Source organism: Mugil cephalus, chromosome 15, assembly GCF_022458985.1.
Source record: "Mugil cephalus isolate CIBA_MC_2020 chromosome 15, CIBA_Mcephalus_1.1, whole genome shotgun sequence".
Taxonomy (NCBI): Eukaryota; Metazoa; Chordata; class Actinopteri; order Mugiliformes; family Mugilidae; genus Mugil; species Mugil cephalus.
The window spans coordinates 23,765,467-23,791,471 of NC_061784.1; the positions used below are offsets into that span (position 1 = coordinate 23,765,467).

General features: G+C 41.2%; 2 protein-coding genes across 4 annotated transcripts in view; both read right to left on the reverse strand.

Moving 5' to 3' along the window:
- The window catches only part of nsg2 (neuronal vesicle trafficking associated 2), a 35,945-nt gene extending 21,660 nt beyond the window's left edge, over positions 1–14,285 (reverse strand). Inside the window, exons 1-3 of the mRNA XM_047607799.1 lie at positions 13,955–14,285; positions 13,424–13,640; positions 3,751–3,861 (exon numbers count right to left, since the gene is read on the reverse strand). Of these exons, the coding sequence (XP_047463755.1) occupies positions 3,751–3,861; positions 13,424–13,552 (240 nt within the window). The 5' untranslated portion in view covers positions 13,553–13,640; positions 13,955–14,285. The remainder of the gene's footprint in view (positions 1–3,750; positions 3,862–13,423; positions 13,641–13,954) is intronic.
- A 1,885-nt stretch (positions 14,286–16,170) lies between these two features.
- Positions 16,171–26,005, reverse strand: part of cpeb4b (cytoplasmic polyadenylation element binding protein 4b) — a 28,122-nt gene continuing 18,287 nt past the window's right edge. For all 3 annotated transcript variants that reach the window (XM_047606697.1, XM_047606696.1, XM_047606695.1), the window contains 6 exons: positions 24,763–24,933; positions 24,562–24,651; positions 23,977–24,095; positions 23,775–23,889; positions 22,628–22,809; positions 16,171–20,786 (listed from right to left, as the gene is read on the reverse strand). In XM_047606697.1, coding sequence (XP_047462653.1) covers positions 20,559–20,786; positions 22,628–22,809; positions 23,775–23,889; positions 23,977–24,095; positions 24,562–24,651; positions 24,763–24,933 — 905 coding nt within the window. In that variant the 3' untranslated portion in view covers positions 16,171–20,558. The remainder of the gene's footprint in view (positions 20,787–22,627; positions 22,810–23,774; positions 23,890–23,976; positions 24,096–24,561; positions 24,652–24,762; positions 24,934–26,005) is intronic.

Sequence of the window (26,005 nt, forward strand, 5' to 3'; positions counted from 1 at the left end):
TTACGGCAAAGTCATGCAGCCTGCTGACTTCAGACGTTTGGTTTCTGTGCTTTCATCGTGATTTAGAGCGAGTACTGAAGAGGTCCTCTGTCTGGGGGGGGGGGGAATTAGGCAGGATACATTAGTGCTGCATTAACGGATTAAGTTCAAACACTTTTATCGTTTGTATTTTGAAATTTCCCACCTCAACCTAACACATGCGCTTCATCACACTTTAATTCTGATGCACTGATGCTTTTTATCCAGAATATCTGCATCACTCCTTGTCTCCTCCTCCGTCCTCTGTAGGTTCGGTGACGTTTTACTGAGCTAATGAGACGGGAAACGTTCCTTCGTGGAACAAAACAACCGCTGCAGCCGGAGTCTTCGGGGAGTAATTAGGATGACAGAGGAAAAGAGAGAGGGAGGGAGGGAGGAGGAGGAGTGTACACGACAGACGGTGTGCGATGGAAAAAGAGGAGGAAGGTGGAGAAGTGATGACACGTGGATTTGATCTAGAGGGAGAATTTTTCAGGAACCACATATACTGTATCACCTGTTACTGACGTGAACCTCCTGAGACCCTGCGTCCTCATATGGGGACGTTAAGTTTTTAGGTTTTATTGCAGCTTATTCTACTTCGTTTAAACCCCATTGTCCTCGTTAGTGGACGCTTTACTTATTTACCTCATTTATTTAATGTTTGTTAACACTTCTAGTTTGATATAATGTGCAAAATTGACACATTTTATCAAAGGCAACAAGCTACAATGTCGCTAATTAGCAAGTACTCATTTGAGGACGTTGGGACTTCATTGTTCTGTCTCTGCTTAGGTATTAGTCTCTGTTCAGGTTTTAAAATAAACAGTATTTTTTGACAATTACTACTTCCTGTTCAAAGAAGATGCTTAGGTTTCATACTTCTTTGGTCCTACTGATCCCAAATACCTTGGAGAAATTAAAACTGCACATCAAATAAAAGCCTGGGTCTCAGGAGGTTAAGTTAAAGAGAATTTTCTTTTATTTGAACTCCTCCTCGCTCCTGTTTTTCTTCTTTCCTTGCAGAAAGCAAGGACTCTGGCCTTTTATACCACGGTGGACGGGACCTGCAGCTAAATATGTGAAAATGTAACATTTATAAATAATAATAAAGCTGCATTGCATAAAAAAAAATAAATAAATTTGCTCTGCAAGCAGAAACATTTAAGGAGAGGAGAGAAAGGAGCAGGAGGTGCTGGAGAGCAGTGGCAGGAACAACAAGGCAGATTAGAGAGCGTTTTAACACCCTGAGCTCTTCATCCATCAACACAATCTGCAACGCTTTGAAGAGAGGAGAGAGGTGCAAGCTTTTCATCCAGAAATGTTTGCTCTGCACTGCTCAGCGTGCAGCACCGTGTGTGTGTGTGTGTGTGTGTCTGAGTGTGTGTGTGTGTCTGATTGTGTGTGTGTGCGTCTGCAGAATCAGCTCCGTCAGTCGAGCAACGAAAACGAGTGAAAAACGTTTCAGCCTAAACTAACTGAAGCTGACGTGGTGTCGCCAGGTCAGAGAGGACGGAGGACAGTAACAGACGTCTGACGAGCAACAATCTTCAAAAATGTTGACTCGACAAACAGCGACGATCAGCCACAACATTATGACCACCTTCCTGATATCGTGTATAGCCTGTGCACCTTTATAAAGCGTAGAACGATACTAGAAGGTCGCCTTCAAGAACATACTGATGCCCATGCATTCAATATACAGAGATCAGGCATAACATTATGACCACCTTCCTAATATTGTGTAGGTGACTGGTCTAGGTGTGTGCTACAAGTAAGAGTAGGCCAGGATCAAAAGTTTCCCAGCAGAACATTAAACTGTCACTATATGGTTTAAATGTTATTTACTTCTCGTGTCACTGGTCATAATGTTGTGGCTGATCAGTGCACATATGCAATTCTCCCAAAAAACAGGTCCGGCAAATCATACAGTAAAAAGCTTAACAGTGAGCCAGAGGAGTCTGCAGCTTTTCTCAGAGCTGCTTTAGAACAGCCAGCGCAGCGCTTCGTGCTAAATGCTATTAAATGCTACGCTGTCATTGTTAAAACCGACCCACAGACACATCCATGAACCCACTGGGGCTTAAAATCCAACAAAACCAAAAAGACAAGCTCTTTCAAATATGCAACACGACACATGTTCCCGATTAATTCTGCATTAAAGCTCCACCGTGGAGGGTTTAGTGGCATCTAGTGGCGAAGTCGAGGACTGCAACCAACTGAAATCCCCACCTTAAATCCACCGCTTCAGTTTGTGTGTGATATGTGTGAGACTCTCTCTCTGGACTGTTCTGGGCTACAAACTAGATCATTTCTATGCGGATGAGACTCTTTAATATAAGATTCTCTATCCGCGCTGCAAGGACACCGGGTTCATCTCACGGTTTCTGAAATACCGCAGAGGCACAGTTTGCTACTTAACCTTGGCAGCAGTTGCTTCGGCGTAACAGATTGTGAATATGTATGCCTCAACCTGACAGATTTCAGCGGCCTACTTCTGCATCCCGGTGTCTTAATTCTCCTCCATGTCCTGCTCTTAAGGCAGCGTTCAGGATGAGCACTTCGCTGCCTGTGCACTTTTCCTCCTTCCCCGGCTCTCTCTCTGGCTGGGGTTGCCATGGAGGGAGGTTTTCTTTGCTGCCATGACAACCACTGGGTCTCTTTGGTCCCTGCTAACGGCTGGAGAACGAAACAAGACTGTGGCTGCGGATTTGCTCAAGTCACCTGTTCTAGACACAGTCTGCATTAAGTCATTGCTTTTTCCTCCAAAAGGTCCCGAAAGGCCGTGAGACTTCACACATGTCTGTGTGCACGACGAGTTAAATTGAGTTTACCATAAAAGAAGTAAGTGGATTAAGAATGTATTTGTTATTCATCCACAAACCAGTTTTTGTAGATTAAACTAGAAAGTGGTAAAGTTTGCATCCTGTGTTTAACCTCCTGAGACCTGAGCTTTAGTTTTCTATGCGTTTTTAATTTCTCCATGGTATTTGGGACCTAAGAAGCATAAAAACTAAGCATCATCTTTAAACAGGAAGTAGTAGTTTTTGAAAAAAAAACTACGTCCTCATATGTGGACACTGGGATTATTTCATTATTTATATGATAATAAAGTCAGAAATGTGTGACAAAATGTTTATTTTAATACCTAAACACAGCCAAGCAACGACAGAACAATGAAGTCCCAGCGTCCTCAAACGAGTACTTGCTAATTAGTGACGTTGTAGCTCATTGCTCAAACTAGAAACATTAATAAATAGCATAAATAAATAAGTTGTTCCTCGTCTGCTTGTGTCCTGTGATCGTCTGTAGAACAAATCCAATGAAACTCATGTTTTCACCGTCTATTGTATTGACCCGTTGCTTCCACTAGATGGCTGACTGAAGCGTCCACTAACGAGGACAACGGGTTTAAATGAAGCAGAATAAGCAGCAATGAGGACGCAGGGTTTATATGTGCACCCTACAATAGATGTTCATACATCCCAGTCGTCATCAACACAAGCTGCTGAACTTTCATCGTATAATTATAATATTAATTGAATGTTTTTTTTTTTTTTATATCTGTCTAACATGCAGGAGCTGAGTAGTTTCCATCCCCAGTGGTTTTAAACTTAAAGGGTAAAGCCTCGACTAAGCGTCACTAAATACATCTGAAGGAGAATCATTGAACAAAGTTCTGCCTCTATATTATCTTCTAATCTTTCAGTGCAGTATGAGGTCGTTCTTTACCTTCAGTCTCTCAGAAACCCCGTCAGTAAAGCTGATGGTGAACTCCTCCACCTTGGGAACCTTCAGCCTCTTCTTCTCTGTCTGGTACTCCGTACGAGTTTTCACCACCACCTTAACGAGGAGAGGAAGTTAAAGTTAGAGGCGGTAAAAACTCACGGGACGGTGGGCTGAAATAAACAGTGAATGGATGAGTATTACTGGTCAAACCTTATTTAAGATGGAACGAGACGGGACACAATAAAGTACAATACAATAAGATACTACACGATACAATACAGCACAATATGATTAGACGCAATGTGATGCAATGTAATAAACTACGATAATATTATACAATTAGATACGACACAATATGAAACCACACTATACAATAAACTATGACCAGAATAAAATAAGATACGATTAAGTACGATTTGATCTGATATGATACGATAAAGTACAATACGATACGATATGATACTATAAAATAACATGAAAATGATACAAAAATGTCTTAATAATAAACGTGTGATATCTTATTATATCTAAGGGCTCTATGAATATTTTTGGTCACCTGTGACACAAACACCAGTGAGATTGATACAAAAGAAGATTCACCTGGAAAAAATATACATTTCTGTTCTCGCCTAAAAAATACCAAAACATATTATTTAGAGTAAAAACCACCTCTGATATGTGGGTTAGTGGCCCAGTAAAATCTGACGAGTAACTGTGCAAAAGTAGATGGTAAAAAGGTGAATCTGAACAATTTTTGAGACGTTTTAGCCCATTTATGTCCAGACGGAATCACAAATTATGGCTTTTTGTCACATTTTTGACCTTTCTCAGGCACCAGTCTGAAAAACTAATTTAGTTCCACTGACACATCAGTGAAAAGGAGGAACTCAAAGGAGAATATCTCGACAACCAACTGGTCAATTTTAATGATTGACACCTTTATTCACCAATCAGAGTCTAGAGAATTGAACGCTATGCTCAAATTTACCGTAACAACCACCAATGACGATCTGAGTCATAGGAGAAGCTATTAGCAGCGTTTTTTTGGAGCTGGGATATAAATTTTAATCACAAAACTTTATGATTTTGTGTATGTTATTTTCGCGGCTCTTTGGCTTCTAGCTCTCTGAGTTTTTGTTACACAGAAAATCATCAGCAGCATCTCTGCTTTCATATGACACCTGGGTTGTGTGTCTGTCTTGAAGTGGTGAGGTTAGTAGAAGAACTAAATGAAATGTTTGCTGTATTTGTGTTTTTATCACATTCTCATATAATTGCTTGGGGTTTTATTTGTGTATTTGTTGTATTACATGTTCATAATGGTGCATGTTATTATGCGTTTAGACCGAGAAGGAGATTAAATAAATCCAATACAAATACAAAAAGAGCAAATTAAAATCAGAAAGTTCCCTGAAGGAAACATTCATGTGAAATACATGCTAATACAGTGTGTTTTAATAAGGTGTGCAGTCCACAGTTAAAGGTCCCGAATCTAAAAGGTGCTTTAAAATAAAATAAAATAAAAAAAAAAACAAATATCAGGGGAAGCACAGTCCTGACCCAGTACTGTCAAGCTAACGCTCCTCAGGCGAAAACAGGTTCAGAGCTGCAGTGGTAGAAATCTCATCAAGTATCATTGTTCCTGGATTTCCTCCCAACATTAGCGCCGCATTAGCACAATCTCCACTTCACTCATTTCTGTTTTTTCCTTCCTGCTTTGACCGGATTTTTTTTTTTATTACAAAGACAAACTGTCCCTACTGCTCTGCACATTGAACATGCACCGATGCACCGGGGGACGGGGAGGACGGGGGAGGACGGGGGGAGGACGGGGGGAGGACAGGGAGGACGGTGTATGAATGACAAAGCGTAGGAGAGGGTGAATGGAGAGGAAAAAGAACAACAACAACGTCTCTGTGTCCTTGGGTCTAATTGCGTTGCCTCTAAGCGACTCTGTCACTTTGAGACAAAGCCACAATCTGCTGCGCACACAAACTGCTCCGTGCTATCGGAATAACAAAGCTATCAGTCGGCCGAGGAAGCCTCTTATCTGAAGGCTGCAGTCGCTCCTGAACGTGCTGCATCTGATTGGACCCCAGAGGATCCAGAAACACCAGAGTGTCTCAGTTTTGGCTCAACTTTCTCATTCTCTGCCTCATTTCCCGATAAGATGCTCGGGGGGGGGGGCTCCAGGTTTCCGTGGCCTCATTACGTTTTCCCCCTCATCCACCTCTCGCTCCTTCATTTCATATCACCTAATGAAGTGGTCGTCAATCACCGGGCGGCTCGTTAATGCTGCGCCTCCAGCGACGAGCGGCTCGTAGAAACATGAACAACACAACGTTTCACGTCTAAGAACTGATGGAAACACATGACACGTCCTCAGTATTTAACATATTTAACCGAAGTCGCCTTTGATTGGTCCTTTTGATCCAAGTGGCTGATTCGTGCATCAACATTTATCAGCCTCTGACTTTTCCTCCAGTAAAAACTCTGAGGCTGAATTACAACCTCCACTTCCTTCCTTTCATCCTTCCTTCCTTCCTTGCTCCACTACCTCCACTTCCTTCCTTCCTAGCTCCACCTTCCTTCTTTCCTTCCTTCCCTCGTTCCATCCCTCCTTCCTTTACATCCACTTCCTTTTGTCATTCCTTCCATCCTTCCATCCTTCCTTGCTCCACTTCCTTCCTTCCTCCGCTACCTACACTTCCTTCCTTCTTTCCTTCCTTCCTTCCTCCACTACCTCCACTTCCATCCTTCCTTCCTTCCTTCCTCCACTACCTCCACTTCCATCCCTCCTTCCTTCCTTCCTCCACTACCTCCACTTCCATCCTTCCTTCCTTCCTTCCTCCACTACCTCCACTTCCATCCTTCCTTCCTTCCTTCCTCCACTACCTCCACTTCCTACCTTCCTTCCTTCCTTCCTTCCTTCCTCCACTACCTCCACTTCCATCCTTCCTTCCTCCACTACCTCCACTTCCTTCCTTCCTTCCTCCTTCCTTCCTTCCTAGCTCCACTTCCTTCTCCACCTTCCTCCCCTTCCTCCTACTCCATCCTCCTACCTCCTTCCTCTTCCTCTCCCTTCCTTCCTCTCCTTCCTTCCTACTCCCTTCCTCTCCTCCTCCTTCCTTCCTTCCTTCCTTCCTTCCTTCCTTCCTTCCTTCCTTCCTTCCATCCTTCCTCCCTCCCTTCCTATCTCCACTTCCTCCCTCCCTCCCTTCCTTCCTTCCTCCCCTCCTTCCTCCCTCCCTCCCTTGACTCTGTTCTGGCTGTTGAATCAAACTGAGCCGTTAATCGTGGAAACTGAGTAACACAAGCTCTGAATACAAAGTTGACAATCTGTGTTTTGTTGTTATGCGAGCGGTTACCTGGTTACACATTATGGAGACGGAGCAGCGCAGCGACTCGACTCTTTAGCCACCGGCTGAATGACAAACATCCACTCTGCCTCTAACAGGGTCATAGGAAGGAAGGGAACCAGCCTTGTTGCTTTCTTTGTGCGTCGGCTGTTTGATTCCAGTTGTTGAGTTTTTTAGTTTCACACTAAACAGCAGCAGCGGCTGCATCTACGAGACACAACCTACGCCTCCTACACACAACGAGATTCACACTGATCATAGCTGCAAAACAATGAATAATCTCATGAAATCAAACCTTTAGCACCTGGTTGTGTTGTGTTGTGTTATCATCCAGGTGAGTATGAGAGCAGGTATTTAAGGTTCAGAGTATTAACACTTATTTCCTCCTCGGGCATTTTTCAGGCGTCTTCTCTTTAGACAAATCTTTGAAGTCCAGTGCACACACAGAAAAAACTGCCATAAAATCCTCATACATCTATATTTTTTCCCATGAATCACGTAAACATAAAAAATACTAATGCAATCAAATCAGTTTTATTAATAATCTTTGAGATCCAAGACTCAACCGACTGTTTATTTTATGGAAAATAATTCAGGTTTTGTCTTTTTTTGTAAAAAACATTTCAAACTTGGCATTTAAAGGCTTAAAATCCTGAAAATTACTGAAGTTTTGTTCGTTTTGAACAGGTCTGAAGTTATTAAAGTGATTCATGGAATAAAAAATACAAAAAAATACTGATGTACGAGGATTTTATGGCAGTTTTTTGCACGTGTACATTTTTGCCACAAACATGCGGCAAAATTTTAAATCTGACACTAAAAACGAATGCAATGCATCAATTTTATTAATAATCTTTGACATATCCAAGACCCTAATAACCACCAGAGCTCCATCATCCTGCTGTTTATTATATGGAAAATAATTTAAATTTTGTGTTTTTTGTTTTTTTTGTAAAACATAATTAAATACTTTGAATCATTTAAGGTTAAAATCTGATCAGGTCTGACGTCGTTTAAGTGATTTATGTGAAAAAGAACTAGAATAAAATCCTGATGAATGAGGATTTTATGGCTGTCTCTTTATGCGTGGACATTTTTGCCTAAGGGTAAATCTGAGGAGGGCATGAGGGTTAAACATCTGCACAAAAGGCACAAAATAAATCTTCTGTTCCCTAATTCACCAAAGTCACTCATCATTTTTAACTCCACTTTATAAACACGACTCAGGTTAATTAATCTATTAGTAAATCACTATTTTTCCTGCTACAGTCTCATGTGCCGGTGACGGGAATATGTTCTGAGTTTCCAGTCATTGATAAAATACTTGCTAATGCTAATTATGTCGCTGTGATCCGTCCGTTTGTCTCCTTGAATCGCAGCTTCTCTGATCTACTGTGTGAAACGTGGAAAGAGCTGATTTATAATTCATGGCGTTTTTGTTAAATTAAACCTTGACGATGCACGAGAGCATCAATCAGCGACTTATTACAGACCGGACCGGACCGGAGGAGCCCCCGCTGGCAGGAATTCCTCCTTAATTGATCCGGATGGGAAGTCACGGCCGTAAAGAACGAGCGCCACTTAAAAGCTACTCGTGAGAGACGTGTTGGACAAGATAAGAGAATGATTGTTGGGTCTGTTATTGGCTCCGAGGCGAAAACCATTGTGTCTCTGCTTCGCTCTCGGAGAAAAGACAAACAGAAAAACAATCTGTGTGTGTGTGAGTCACTTTATTTCTATCCCTCTCCACCCGCCTCTGCTCGCTCTTATTGTTGCAATCCAATCAGGACCCCGGTGACCCAGCGGTGGCTGCGACGCGTCTTTACCCAGATGGAATCACGTCTAATTCCTCTGTAATGCCTCCGACTATGACGGCCGCTGCAGCTTTGTTGTGTTTGTGGATGAACTTTTCCTGCAAAAACCCCCCGACTGTTATGTTGATGAAAGTCGCTGATGACGTCGCTAATAAAAGCACAGCGGAAAGTAATGAAATCTAGATTATTGACCTGAATACGTATCGCTGAGAGCAGATGTGCTACATACTGAGAGGTGCAGATATGTACAGACTGTATAAAAACAGGCTGCAACTCAGCATCGGGGGGCGGCGACATAAATTAGCATTAGCATGGACAAAATTACATCATTTTAAGAAGTTTAACTTTCTTTCATGGTAGAGTAACTTGTCTTTAGCCATCTAGGCTACATAAAAAGTAGCTTGGTCTAGGTCACTAGTCACCTAATGATGAAATCAGAACACTGCCCCCCTGTGGTGGAGTGGTGGCTTTGCAAAAACACCACTTATTATTGGATTCTCTTGTAAGCTAACAGGCAGACAGTGTGAGGACTTTAAAATAATGTGAGTTCTCCTTCTGGTCTGAGTGAGAACTGCAGCTCGTACATCATATTCTTGAGTAGTTAAACTAGTTATAATAAGCGTGTTTCCAAAACCACTACAGACAAAGTTAGCAACTCGCTATGTGAGCACATAGCTCCTTTCACCTTTCACTCAAACGTTTTCTCATAAATCTCTTACTTAAATCGTCATGAAAAGCTTTTACCAAAATGTCGTCATCGTAGATGTAATCAGGAACGATTTTCTGATTAACTTAATTATCATGCACCGCGTTTATGAATTCACCTGAATCCTGATTGTAATTTGGAAATGCACCTGGAATATTTATCTGCAAAAAGGTTGCTCACACTTTAAAACTCTGCAGAAAAGGACACGACGAAGGCTGGAGGACCAGCGTTGAGTCCGTCTCTGCAGAGTTTTAGACGAAGAAGAAACAGGCTGCGGTTTTTCTGTTTTCATTTAGAAAAAAAGATTCATTTCCTGATAAAAACTGATCTAAACGGCTGAAAAAACAGGCACCGGTTTGTTTGCTAGCGACTTCTCCAGATACGGTCTGAAAGGTGATGGTTTGTTTTCTGTCCACAGCTGCTGCCCCCTACTGTTCAAAATAGTATTGCAGGGCACACACACACACACACACACACACACACACACACACACACCTCAAGCAAACTGTGCTATCGTCATCAACCCCCCCAACACCCCCCCGATATCTAATTACAGATTCCATTATTTCCTGGCGCTGCTCATGCATCACTTATTCTCACAGCTCCAGACAAGTTCAAAGATTCAGCAGTAAATTGACCTTTAAAACTCCCACACTGTCCCAAACAAGCACCAACAGTCACCACCTGCATTTACACACGATGTTTATAAAAGAGCCTTAACGTCTGTTAGTGCGGTCGACTTAACTCCGGCCCTGCAGCCTCGACTAACAACTAACAAACATGTTTTTTAGGTCTGTGAGCGAAGAGTCGGCGTACACAACAAAATAAAAATAAAAATCAGCATCAGCTGCCAGCGAGTTTATCCAGAAGCAGAAAGAAAGAAAAACGTTTGTGGACGTAAAATACATTACTCACTTCTCCTGTCAGTGGTCATAATGTTATGGCAGCTTTTACTTACACGACAGAGGGACGTGTTTTTGAGTGGGACTGATGTCTAACAGTTAACAGCTACTGGTGTTTATTGAACAATTTGAACAATAAAACTACCTGAATGAGACATTACGTCGAAAAATAAAAGAACATCAACATCAACAACCACTTTTTAAAAACCACGTTGGCGACGTTGACATAAATCAGACCAGTAGCCCAATCAGGGTAAAAGCACCAGATTAAACACGTCGGTCGGATTAGACACAGGGTGGGCTTTGATAAACAGTTCAAAAAGGAGAATATAAGCTCCTTATAACCGAACCTTAGAACGAATACATTATTCCATGTGTATGTTTGGCCCACGCTGGGTGAACATCAGGTGAAGAGGAACTCAGCGTTTAACTTCTTCAGTTAAATCATTCAGCAAACATCAGCACTACATGGGTCAATCTATCACTGAGGGACTTTTGGAGTCCTTGGGATGTATCTAGCACACATTTCTGTTAAAACTAAATGTTTTTTATGTTCATTGTGATCACGTCTTTACAAAATCCACAGTTATTTATTATGGAAACAATAATTTATTAATAAAAATGACTGGATATAATTAAAATAGATAACAACCACCTTCTAATTAATTCGAATTATAATAGATATTTGTTTTTGGCAACATATCAAATTCTATATGGAAAATAACAAATTGTATCTGAGAAATTGCTTTCATTACAAATGTGTGACATTCCTCCATCCACCCAATAAATAACTTTAAATTTACTCAGTTGTATATAAAATATTTGGGAGAATCTTTCCGTAAAACTGAAAAAATTTGGTTACAGGCGGCCATGTTGATTTTTGCAGTAAAATGTGACCAACTATGACGACACAATAATATATTGACCCTCGTAACGTCCATGTTCTATTTATTAGCCTGTGATTGGCGACATATTGGGACAACAGCAGCTATAGAAGCACCTTCATTCATCAGTAAATATCAAATATAGATGCTTTTAAAAGAGAATAAAAACTTGGTTTAGTTTAAAACGCTAACAATGATCTTAATTTAAACGTTCAAATCAGTTGGAGAAGGTCAACAGGACGCGACGAGAGTAGAACAGTGGATTCATAACGTCACCGGCCCACAGCTGTTTCCTGGGAGAGCGACAAAACCCTGCAACACAACAACAAAGCTTCCACATGAGCCAGGAGGAAACAGCGACCAGCCTCCAACCGGACATAAAACCACTTCGGATGTTTTAAAGTCGACTAATACGTAGCGAAAGTCAGCACCAAGAGGCTCTGCCACGGTGCATTCACTGACATCAAGGACAAAAAAACACGCTCTGCACCCACAGCAACAACGTCAGCTAATAGAACACAACATAACATAAACATGTGAGCTTTCTGTGCTAGATATGTAGCGTAGCGTTTAGTAGCTCTTCACAGCCGAGATATACAATGAAATTCACCAACACACAGTTGACGTGAAGCTTCTCTCTGTTAAATGACTCACTGAGAGGAGTTGGACTGTTCCTCTGTTAGCATTAGCCTGTTAGCCTGTTAGCATTAGTCTGTTAGCCTATTAGCCTGTTAGCCATCTGAGATGAGTGCGACTTACAGTAACACATTTATTTTACTGACACGTCTCAGTAGAACGGAGCTTAATCTTTACTGAAACATTATGACTCACTGCATGGATCCCTGCTACACACCGACACACAAACATAAGTCAGACAAAACACACTAAACACACTAAACACACCGATACGCCAAAAGACACACCGATATGCAGCAAAACCCACTAACACACACCAAAAGACACCGAAACAAACCAAAACACACCACAACACATCAAAACACATTAAACACATCAATATGCACCAACACACACTGAAACATGCGAAAACACACAAATACGCACCAAAGCACATTGAAATACGCCACAACATGGCAACACACTCCAACCCACACTGAGACACACTGAAAAACACCAACACACACCGACCCACACCATCACACGCCAAGACACACTAAGACACCAAAAGACACTGAAACACATCAAAACAAACTAAACACACTAATATGCACCAACACACACTAAAACATGTGAAAACACACAAATACGCACCAAAACACATTGAAAAACGCCAACCCACACCAACACGCACCAACACCCACTGAGACACATTGAAAAACACCAACACACACCAAAACCCACCAAAAACACACACCACAACACATCAAAACACAGTAAACACACCAATACGCACCAACACACACCAAAAGACATTGAAATACACAAACACACCACCAAAAAAACACTCCACAACACACCAAAACATACCAATACACACTGAAACACACACCAAAACCCACTAACACACATTAATACATGCTAAAAACCCACTTATACACACCAATACACACTAAAACACACACCAAAACCCACTAAAACACACCAAAAACACACATCAGCACACATCAAAACACACCGACGTTCACCAAAAACTCATCAACACATACAAATACACTCACACACACCAAAATACAATAACATACACCAAACCATACCGACACACACGCATCAGAACACACTAACACACACTAAAACACACACACACTAAAACACACACCCGCCGCCACCATGGAAACTGGATTAAGGAGCGTTGGACGTCAGGATGATGGATGAGAGTCAGTCTGTTAATCTGCAGGAGACACAGCTGTGACCGATGAACACGTGAATGAAGGGGACGTAGTGTGTGTTTCAGGACGGGGGGGGGGGGGGGGGGGCTAATAACAGTGGATGCAGATGTGATGAGTGTGATGATGTGATGCGTGTGATGAGTGTGATGTGTGTGAGAGTCCCTCACCTTGTCAGGTGCTTGGCTCTGGAGGCTGCCCACGTCCAGCGGAGTGATGAGGGGCACGTTCTGGAAACCGTCCTCCACGCTCGCAGCTTTGGCCCCTTTGTCCTGAAGATTACTCCCCAGCTTCACCATCTTCAGCCTCTTTTATATATTTATACGTGGATAAATAAATATATATAGAGAGATAATCCCTTGTTTCCTCCAGAAAAAAAAAACGCTCCTGAAAAGGAGGAGGTGAAGGAAAATGAGCCGAGAGACGACGAGCTGAATCATTTATGACTGATTCTAATGTGGCAGCATTAAAGTTTTTAAAACTGTCACAATAAAGACTATTTCTGACTCATTGCACCTAAAATTTATCATTTATTAATGTGACCTGTCCCTGACAGATAAAACAATAAATAATAAAGACATTTTGTTTATTGTAGAGACATTAAATTCATATATTTGGGGGCATGTGCAAATGAATATATTCTGGATGTTATATGAAACTAGTGAATAAATGAACACCTTCATCCAGGAGATGCTACTCACAGCTGGTCGCCCTTGTCCGTCCGGTCCCTGTGCGCTGCGGCGGGTCGGTGTCTGGGCTGGAGGCTGGAGGCTGGAGCAGGTGGAGGCTGGAGCAGGTGGAGCAGGATGAAGATGATATCTGCGGGAAAGCAACGCTGAACCACCCGGGACAAAGTGGATGTGCGGCGGCAGGTTTTCTGAACCAGCCCAACCCCCTAATCCAAACACAGCCTCCTCCTCTTCTTCCTCTTCCTCTTCCTCCTCTTCTTCTTCTTCTTCTTCTGCTCCTCCGCCGCTGCTACAACAACACCACCAACCACCGGAGCTCCGCTAGGGCTGGGGGGGTGTAGGGGGTGGTGGGTGTAGGGGGGGTGGATGGATGGGAGGATGCTTCTTTTTTATTTCTCCTCCTCCTCCTCCGTTTCGGGAGTCCCGTTTGTTTGGAGCGAGGCGAATTAGCGTTGCCTTCCAGGTCCCCTCGGAAACTCCACCACCCGAGCTGCGCGTCAGTTAAATACTGTGGGTCCATATTTTTATTAATGTTAATTAACTAATCATCGGGTTCTTTTAAATAAACTACACGTGTCAACAAATCACATGTTTTATTCCTGAACAGATCCCAGACCACGAAGTGTTCATCATTTCCGACGGTCATTGAAAGCAGCAGAAGACGCTGTGTTTATTGTTAATTAATCCGACAGCGACACCTGGTGGTTTACACTGCACAGACACACACCAACACACTACAGAAAGATAGATATACACACAATAACACACACAGACACACACCAACTCACACACACTATGGACAGATAGATATACACACACTAACACACACAAATACACACTAACACACACCATAGACAGATAGACACACACCAACTCACACACACTATGGATCGATAGACACACAGTAACACACACCATAGATAGGCACACAATAACACACACAAATAGACACTTACACACACGAATACACACCAACACACTACTACTTATCAACACTTACAACACACACAGATACACACTAAAAAAAAAAACTAAAAAAAAACACACTAATATACACACAGACACACACTAACACACACTACCATACAGTAACACACAATAACACACACTCACACACACTGTACACACAGACAGATGTGTAACATCTGGCTAGTTTCAAACTGAATCTAATTAATTAATTATTAATGATCGTTTCTATAAAACCTGTTTCTGATCCACGAGCTTCTCTGACGTGTTGTCTTTCTTTCTTCACACGCACACGCACACGCACACACACACACACACACACACACACACACACACACACACACACACACGCACACGCACACGCACACGCACACACACACACACACACACACACCCCTCCCAGTTTGAAATATTCCTCTGATGACAACTAAAGCTCTTTTTTAATTTAAAGGATGAGCTGGAAGTTATAAATCTAAAATAATAAAGTGGATCAGAGGAGGAGCGACGCAGTGACAGATGCAGCCAGATGGCGGCGCCACTGAGCTGTGAGTGGGTCTGAGCTGTCAGTCATCTGATCTGTTTAGTGTGTGTGTGTGTGTGTGTGTAATTATAGATCCAGGAAGTGACCTGTATGTGGTCTGAGCACAAGAATACGATGTGAAAGATGAATGTGTTGTTTCTATTGGACCAGGAGTCAGTTTATCTCATCTACTCGGTCACAAATGTCACAAATAAACAACCACACAACCACATTCCTGAATTTGTGTTCCTGACACTTAATGGAACCGAACCCTCGTTAACACACCTGATATTTGTGGTCGTGTCCGAGTATCTGAGTTTGTGAAGATGTAGCTCATTAAACAACCTGTCACAGGTAAGTTTATAGTTAAAGCTGCAACATTTGTTGCACGTTTTTGCAAAAGAAAAGCAATTTTTGATACATTTTGCAAATGTTTCCTTTCAAAGGTGTTTTAATTAACGAGCTGTAACTCTCGTTAAATGTCACATGACCAACCCCCAATCATCATCATCATCACAAAATGACAAAAAAAAGTGTTTCCACTGCACTTTTACAATAAACTTTCACATCAATACGTCTGAAAAACCACCTCATGAGTAGAAATGTTTTAGCTTTAGATATTTGAGAGTTTTTTTAGAAATGTTTCCGTTACCAGTTGATTATTGTGACATTTCTGGGCTCCAGATGTGGACAGAGGTTCAGTTTGTCTCTGAAAAACAAAAAGGACGTGAAGGAACGGAGATTTCATCACAGTTAAGATTTATTTCATTCAACATTTCACATTACAAATATTTAAAAATTATGCATACTGTTATAAATAGTTGGCTGCAAACAATTAAATAACATTAGATTTTTCTTTTTCGTTTCACTAGCACTTCTACAGACCAACTCCTAGAAATATGGACATATCCGTATTACATAACTTAATTAGAAAGGAAAATACAAAAATAGGAACTTATAAAGTGAAATGACAATAAAAATTAAGGTGATATCTTAAGTAAAAAAATGCTATTAATAAATACAACAACCTTCCCATACACTGTTAAAAACTATTGAAATCTTGCCATTAAGTAACATCATTAACAGACAAATATTTAAATATTTATTTTCCTTCAGAAAATGTGAACCATATATTGTGGAGCACAATATAGCAATTAGTAAAAACTAGACACTTTAACATATTAAAAGCTTCACCTCAAAAATATAACAAAAATCTGATCAAAATTATAAAAATCAATTATACATTCCAATTAAAAATATACCAATAAACAGCTAAATACATTGTTGACCTAATAATTACAATGCAATCAATCACAGTAGCTTAAAATAAACAAAATAAGCAAATGAGCACAAAACCTTTAATGTTTTAAAAATAACTTCAATTATTTATATTAGTACAAATAGTTTGATTTCTTTTTCTTTTTTACAAACACCAGCATGAAAAGGATTACAATAACAGTAGAAAATGACTGTGAAAAACATATTAACATCTTCTTTAATTAAATGTCTGCAATTAAAAATGGCATTAAAGAATTACATTGCAAAGAGTCTTTATCTGGAAAAAGGTTCAAAAGAAGTATTGCACATAACAACTTGAAGTTAACTTGCAACATTTACCACATTCAAGTCTTTAAGCTCCCCTTCCTTCCTCCAGACAGGTCTAGGTAAGATCACCTCCACGCGCACACACACACACACACACACACACACACACCACACACACACACACACACACACACACAGCGGGGACCACTCCTCAAGTCTTTTAAACAGTGTTCGATACGGATGCTCAAAGTCCTGCCTCAAAAAAAGCCAAATCCAGATTCTGTTATCGCTCTGTCGTGTGCATCCTGCAGAGGTCTGCGAATGGTGGGGGTGGGTGGGTGGGGGAGGAGGGTGAGGAGGAGGAGGAGGAGGAGGGGGTGTCAGGGGGAGTTGTCCTGAACAACTTAATAGTTGAGAAACATTTGGTGCACACCACAACAATTAATTTTAATAGCTAATTCCTGTACTTGTCATTTTCTCGTCTTTTTTTTTTTTCGTCATGCATGCTAAGGATTACAATAGGTGCTAGTTGGCAAGTTCAAGAATATATATTTATATATATTTATATATATATATGTGTGTTTTTATTTTTTTTTCAAATATTAAAATATCTAATAACACCAAACATCCATTCTTGTGATACGATGGTTCAGCGTCGAACCAAAATTTTTGCATTCTCCTTTATAATAAGTTAAGCTCCATCTACGGAGAGGAAACCAAGACAGAAGAAGAAGAAGTTACCATTTCCAACTAGTGTAGCCATGTTTAGAGACATCAACATCGATTTCTAATTCTCTTTCTTTTCTTTTTTTTAATTCCTCGCCGTCTGTTAATGAGCAGATTGACTGGAAACGTGTGGAAAGCTCAGACCAAAGCGAGCGTCTCCTCTGCAGATCTCAAGTCGCACCAACACAAGTTGCGCACTTTAGTTGTAAAGATTCCTCAGCACTGAAATGTATAAAAAGCATAATTGAAAATAATATATATTGAAATCACTTTTTTTTTTTTTTTCCTTAAAATGAACATTTCCATATATGCAGATCTCTCAGTAACAAAAGTACAAAAGCTACCTTTCACAATGTGAAAAATTGAGGTATTGCAAAAAGGAGTTTCCCCATTTGTGAAAAATGTGCCTAAAATGACTGTTGGAAAAAGAAAAACTATTTAGAAAAAGTAGTGCATAATAAATGTTTATATGTGCATGACAAAATAATTTAGCTAGAAAACACTGTACCAAAAAATCAGCAGGCCATGTATAAAATAATCTTTTTTTTTTTTTATCATCTCATTTTAACAGCAAATTCTTCACAAAGTGTTTTAACTTCTAAAATGCTCACCCACCGACAGCCACGAAAAAACTGGTGCAACGACGCCGCGTCCACATGAGGCTTCTCACTAGTGTGTACGATCGAGTTTGTGAACGTGCTCCCTGACGTTTTACGCGCTTCGAACCGAGTCGCTCCAAACTTTTTAGCTTTTTCCTGTCGCCGCGTGGGAACGTGCACTAATCTTCCCCACGACGCAAACTTTTTTAGATTTAGATTTTATCCGGATAAAAGAAAGGAAGAGCGTTGTGAGTCTGTCAGCCCTGCTGGTTTTCCACTGGTGTTCTCATGGTTTTGACTGCACAGGATGTATAAACATATATAAACACACACATATATATATATATATATGATATACATAGTGTGTCGGTCGGGTCGAAGGCCAATCTTTGGTTTTGCTGGAGTCCATCAGGGCTGGACAAGTTTAGCCAAAACTGGGCAGAAGTGACAGACGTAAGAAAATATATATGAAAAAAAAAAAATAAAAAATATATATATATGAGAAATTAAAACTAATAAAAACCTGGTCAAGAAATGAGCTACAGTATGACCCACTACTCCACAGCCATCTTTGGTTCCCAGCAGCCTCTGGGATCTCAAGAGCAAACTGCACGTGGGTCACGAGTGTGTAGTAGTAGTAGTAGTAGTAGTAGTAGTAGTAGTAGAAGTAGTGGTGGTGGTGGTGGTGGTGGAGGTGGTAGTAGTAGAGCACACTGCAGAGACTATCTTCATTTATGCTTGAAAAACACTGGAGGCTGAGTGTGAGCGGCTCAGGAAGGAAAACGGGTGGAAGCTGCTGCTGCTTTCGTTCAACGTCGCCGGCTCTCGGATGCAAAAGGTTTTCGTTAAAGACTCGGGAGAGAATTGCACAAATGCATTAAAAAAAATAATAATAATAATAATAATTAAAAAAAAAGAAGAAGCTAACAAACAGGCCGTTCCCTGTAAAAAAAAAAAAAAAAAAAAACTGCAATAAATCCGTCTCTGTGGAGGAGTTTTTCCTCCAGCCTCAGTCCTGAAAAGCTCTGGATCCCAGCAACGAGCGCTAACCCTCCGTTAGCTGCTAGCGTTAGCAGCAGGAGGCCCGAGGCAGACACGGGGGGGGAGGGAGGGAGGGAGGGGGGAGGGAGGGGAGATGGGGAGAGGGGGGGGAGAAAGAGAGGGTCAGCCCCGTCTCTGCTGGAGCCTCTGAGTGCCATACATTCCCATGAACACGGCGAAAATACGACGCTCAACCCTGGGTTTGATTACAAAAATAAGGAGGTGATGAAGCAAGTGAGTACAAAACTGTGCCGGTGACTTCGCCCTCTGCCTGTTGCATCACTTCCCTCTGATTATAGCTCTAAGGGAAGGAGAACACCAGAGAGCGAGCGCGTCTTCCTTCTTCTTGCTTTCTTTTTCTTTTTTTACTGTATTCGGCACATTTAGCAGCTGAGTTTGAGGTATTAGTTTTTGCATGGAGATCGAAACCCAAATCATTTTTTTTCTAAGTTGTGATATATATATTTGTTTTTTTTTATCTTCAAGTAACATCAAAATATGGGTGTGGTGTGTGTGGTCTGTTAAAAAGAGAGGTGGGAACATTTTGGACGTGGGAGGGGGAAAGAACGGCTCTGCAGTGGAACCTCTCTGCTCCGGATTCAGATTCAGCTTTGGTTAAACTACCGAGCGTCTCACATGCTGCGTCTCACAGCTGGAAATAAGTGCACTCTTCTTTAGCAACACCTTTTTTTTTCTTTCTTTTTGTTTCGTTAAAGTCCCATTTGCTCGGGAGCCTCTCGTATCAACGGCTCATCTTTCAGAAATAATTATAATAATAAAAAAATAAAAAAAACAGCCAATCACATGCTCTTCTGATCTCGATATATAAAAGAAAAAGTAAAAACTCTGCTACAAAAGAAGAGGAGGTTTTGTTTTGGGGATAAATAAATAAATAAAAGAATTTTTAGAAAAATATGCCAATTGAAAAGCAGAGTATCTTATCACACCACAAACTTCCCTTCTTAAAAAAAAAATATCAAAAGCTTAAATAATATTATGGTACATGTCTTTTTTTTTTTAAATCTTCAAAATATTATTAAATTATATTAAAAAAAAAAAAAAAAAGTTTGGTGAAATTAGAGCAAAAAGGAACCAGCAACAGAAAAGTGCATTTATTTGTACAATGATTTGCGACTCCTGCACTACCTGCTCCTCCTCTGCTCCTCCTCTGCTCCTCTGCTGCCCCCCCGCCCTCCTCCTCCTCCTCCTCCTCCTCCGCTCAGTTCCAGCGGAAGGAGATGTGACGGGGCCGGTCGCCGCCCTCCTTCACCAGGGGCTTGTGAAACTCGCGGCCGGCCCTCGAGTGGATGGCGGCCCAGCAGTACTCGCAGTAATACTGCAGGCAGGTGACGTTGGCGCAGAAGAACGGAGCAAACTTCCCCCCACAGCGAGTTCCCTGGCACTCGTCACACAGCTGGTCGTCCAGCACGTATGGCTTCACTTCCACCTGCAAACACACGGGAAAAAAGGTTTGTTTAAACTTCTGTTTTCTTTCATATTAAATTAGTACAGTCCCTGTGTCCTCATATGGGGACATTAAGTTTTCACTATGAGTCATAGATCAGAGAGAGTCTGATCTGTCCCTCTAAGCTGATTGGTTCTGAGCTGGTCACGTGTTTCATGGGCGCCATGTTGGATCCATCTAACCAATATTCACCCATAGAGAAGTGACAATAACAGAGAGTAAAGTTGGATTAAAAGTTAAAATATGCCACAGTGCTCAGCCTACGGCTCCAGCACAGGATCAGGAAAACACGGAGGAAACTCCACCGTTTCCCCAGTGAACAAAATCAGAGAAAGTTATGGAGCAGAAGATTAAAAGGAAGAACTGGACGTCAGCTGGTTTCTCTCTATTATGTGATGAGGTAAATGTCAATGTCTCTGTTTGATGTTTGTTAAGATTTTATATAGAAAAATAAAGTCACACCATCATTAATGTGAACCTTGAATGAATGAATTAAGTTTGAAGCTAACCTAGCCTTATGCTATCCTTATGCTAGCATTATGCTAGCTAGTTATCTAGACTAAAGGCTTAGAAAAATAGCAGCTAGCGTCATATATACTGTGAAACCCATGTGTTCATGTAATTTATGTCCATGTAGATAAACACATTTAACTGACACGTAACTTTACCTCAGTTACTACTAAGTTATTATGGCTAGCATGCTAATGCTATAATGCTAACACTAAATAACAGTGGGACTAGTTTAATAGTTTTTCTAATTTCTCTGAGTAATTTGAACCTTTTAACGGTGATGGATGAACACGGAGACTGAGGAGAAGGTAAACACAGCTCCATGACTGATGAGGTGATTGGGCTACAAAGCTTTTTACAGCTCATTTAACATATTTACAGGAAGTAGACACTGGGATATTTAAGTGACAACATTTATAGGAACGTTAATGGTGAAAAACAACAAACATGGCGCCATGATTAGAGTTCGACTATTATAAAAATAGTTTTATCATTTGTGACACACTGGTGACTTTATTGTATTGTACAGTGAAATAATCCATATAATCTACTTTCCTACTGCTGACGACCTTTATTTATTTATTTATTTTGTTTTATCTTTGAGGCTTTTTCTGTCTAATCAGAGAAAAATGACAACAAACACCACGTGTAGGGACCTTTAAACGTTTAAACTGTTTTTCTCTCTGGGCCACGTTTCATTGTGAAACCTCTCTCACTTCCTTTCAGCCTGTTACCAGGAGGATGTCACAGATCTCAGTGTTTTATTCAGCGTTATGTTCAATCACAGGTTTGTGTTACTTACAAACGTTCGCTGGGTGAGTTTAATAAAGACTAAACTAACTGCAGCGTTTTAACTTTTACTTTTACAAGTAGAACAAGTTGCACAGTGGGAAGCAGGATTTCATGCTTCCCTGGTTCGTTTCTCGAAGTAAAACGTCTTTCACTGCTCCCACAGAAGATGATGCATGAGTCACAGTTGCACGAGTGCGTCTACATCTTGACTCAGCATCAAACTCTCCCGGTGCAACCGTTACTTAAAAATGAGCAACAGCAGCTTCACACAACGTCTCCGATTTAAAAGAACAACCTTTTGTAGTAAACAGTGAAGTTTTGTTTACGTTGCACTTGGTCTGAATCCGATGAATAACGTTCATGTCGCCGCTTTTTTTTTTTTTTTTTTAAACGTGGGTGCAGCATTTTCTACTGCAACAGGAACCGTTTTCTCTCCTTTGCACAACCTCGGAGAGAGATGCAGCAGAGGCGAGAAGAGGTGGGGGCAGAAAAACACTGAGCTCTCTTTTCTCTGCACTCACCCGTTTATCGATTTCTCCGTGCTGCAGCTGCACAAAGCGAGCGCTGATAGCAGCTATGTAGCTCTGCTGATTAGAGAAGGCGACCCGCCCTGCTCCCTTGGGGTACTTCAGCTCGGGGTCCGTGTCGATGCCGGCGTAGCAGACGCCGCCGTACAGACGGTCCATGATCATCGCCAGCTCCACTGCAGAGGAGACACGACGCACAGGAATGTTAACAGACGCACAACAACAAGCGCTCGTGTACAAAGTCAGCAGTTGTGTGCATGCACATGCAGGTTTAATACACAAACACGCTGAGTTTAAACCATCAACACAGATGCATTAACCCCTTCATGCACAGTGGTAAAGATCAAGATGGCCGACAGAGCCAGAAAATTATGCTTAAATACTATTTTGGGCTCCAACAAACAAGTAGCATCTAAGAATTAATGTAAATGTTAAAGTTTCTATTTGTTTTATACTAGGAGACATTTTGTAACTTTTGTAATTTTGTAACTTTGTGACAAAAATTGAGTTGCATCATTTTTTCATCACGGCTGAAGAGGAATAAAAATACACACAGGTTCTCATGACGCATGAAAGGGTTAAAGTCCTGCAGAGTTTGATGAAGCAAATGTGAGCGCAACAGCTGCAATAAAACCGCAACAAGTTCATGCAATTCATGCTTCAATTCATGTAAATGTGTGAATGTGGACGTGGTCAATGCAGAGGGTCATAAATTATTTAACGTCCTGCAGGACTTTATGACCTCGGTCACTGCAACAACAGCAGAGCTGAGCTGTACAACATGACCCCAGCACAGACGCTGCTATCGCAAACTAAATAAATAATAAATAGATAAAAAAGAATGAATATTATGCTCGGCCCAGTGTCACTTCCTGGTGTAACCGGGTCAGTTCCTCTTTAGCTCGACGCTCGTTTTACTCTGATCACAGTTCAGCCTGTAGCAGCTGATGCTACGTTGTTAAAATATTCAACAATCTATTAAAAATATAACTGAACATGAGGAAAAAAATGACTAAATACAGGAAGTAACGAGCAGCAACGACTCAAGGTTCGACCGTACTCACTTCAGACCTGAGTGTTTCTATTACAAACACTCGTGTTGTGTACAACACACACACATATAAAAACAAGCGAAGGATACCTGCGCGCAGTGGACGCGGGACTCCGCCCACAAAGATGGTTTTCCTCGGGTCCAGAGGCTGAGAACCGTCCATCACGAAGTCGCTGTCGTTGAGGTTCCAGGGGCGAATCTGGACCTGGAAGCAACAAACGGTTCAGTTCACAGTGAAGATGAGCTGTGTTTTTACATGTGTGTGTGTTTGTGTGTGTGTGTTTTCACTGACCGGCTTGTCTTTGATGGTGGGGCTGGACACACACAGGTACAACTTGCCGTCCTCCTCGATGCAGGCGTCGATCAGAGCCTGGACCGAGCTCTCGTCCTGGAACAGCAGGAACGCGTAGCCTGCGCAAAATAAAGCAGCGTGAAGCAGATTAATAAAGTAAAGATTAAAGAAACGACGAGGAATCGCTTTGGAAACCACAGCAGGAAGGAAGAAGCTTTTATAAACAGATAAACAGTGAAGACCGGTGAGGCCACGCCCCCTCACGGGTCAAAACAAAGTCGCTACGTTTTCTATCGTTCTTCAAACAATTAAAAGATAAGATAACAGCTTTTCTTTGCTTCCCTCAACAGAGAAGGACAAGACTAAAATATGTTAATAATAATAATAATAATAATAATACATTTTATTTATTCATCTCAGAGGTTAAGAAGAAAATATCTCATTTAGGGGAAAGAGAAATAAAAAGAAGATTATTTAAACTATGATGCTAACGTTGGCTAATGTGAGTCATAATTCAGGAAGGAAGGAAGGAAATGATGAATTTACACACATTATTTTAATTTGTTGGCTGTGGTGGTAACTCACCTTTGGGGGGGAAGTAGGATTTGCTCTCAGCTTTGTGAGGCCAGTCCACAAACAGGTGACCAAAGCGACGGAAACTGGCCGTTATCTCATCTGTGAATACGAAAAGGAGAATAAAAACGGTTAAAACGTCACGGGAAAGGACTCGTTTAGGTGAATTTGGAGGAGTTTAAATGCGCTGAGCCCAGGATTTCGGGGTCGTACCTTCGTCTATATCCGGGGGGAGTCCTCCCACAAACACCTTGCGTGAGTAGCGTTCGACGCGTTCTCCGTTCTGATGCGGGAAACAGTGAGGAGAACCGAGGCCGGCGAGACCCTGATCCCCACGCTCATCGTCCGGGAAACCGTCCTCCATGGGGAAGAGAGAGGAGTGGCCTGAGAGAGGAGGAGGAGGAGGAGGAGGAGGAGGAGGAGGAGGAGGAGGACAGACAGTTAGACTTTTACGCTGTAAGACATGGACGTGTCTCGGTAATGACGCGGGTTCCTGGACGCCTGACTTGCCAGTTCATTAGGCACAGCAGCAAAAACCAATGTGATCTAAACGTCCTCAATGTTTAAGCTCCTGAGACCCGGCGTCCTCATATGGGGACGTTATGTTTCAGGTTTGCTGCAGCTCATTCTGCTTCATTTAGACCTCTTGTCCTCGTAAGGGGACAGTTTGTCTGTCATGTCCTGGTAGTGAAGCGTCAGGACACGTGTTTATTCATGTTTATTAACTTTTATAGTTTGATGAGACGTAAAAATGTAATAAATTCACAAGCACTCGTTTGAGGACGTTGGGATTTCATCATTTCCAATTCTGCTTTTGCAACGGTTACTTCATTGGTGACTTAAACTGTAATATACAGAGAAATAATCCGTGTCCACATATTTTTTTACTTCCAGTTCAAAGAGGAAACTTATTTTTTCATATTAATCCCAAATACATAAAGATTTTAATCTTATCTTAAAGAAACTAAGATACATGTAAAACAAATATTTGGGTCTGTAGAGGTTAAAATAACAGATGTTCCTATTTATCTACTGTATCTAGTGTTTTGTGTTTAATAATTAGAGTTTAACAGCAGAATGAGCTACATCCTGCAAAACGACCTGACAGAGGAGGAGGATTTATGCTTCGTTCTGAATTTCCGAGTTCCTAAGTTGGAAGATTGAACTGAAAGTTAGATTTCATACTCAAAAAGTCCTGAGATGAGTTTCCAAGATGGCCGCCCAGTGTGTAACTAGAAGCTCCTGTAATATTCTGTTTATCAGCTCCTCAGATAAGTTTTAGTCGCATTAAATGTGTTCTATAAACTTCTGCCTCGTGTGGTTTTGTAGATTTCATCACTTCCTCACAAATAATTCTAGTAATAAACTCATGAGCTGGTTCAAGTTATCTGTTATATTCACCATTAGTGCAGCTTATATAGACTAAATTTAGTTTAACAAGACTTTAATTTCACTC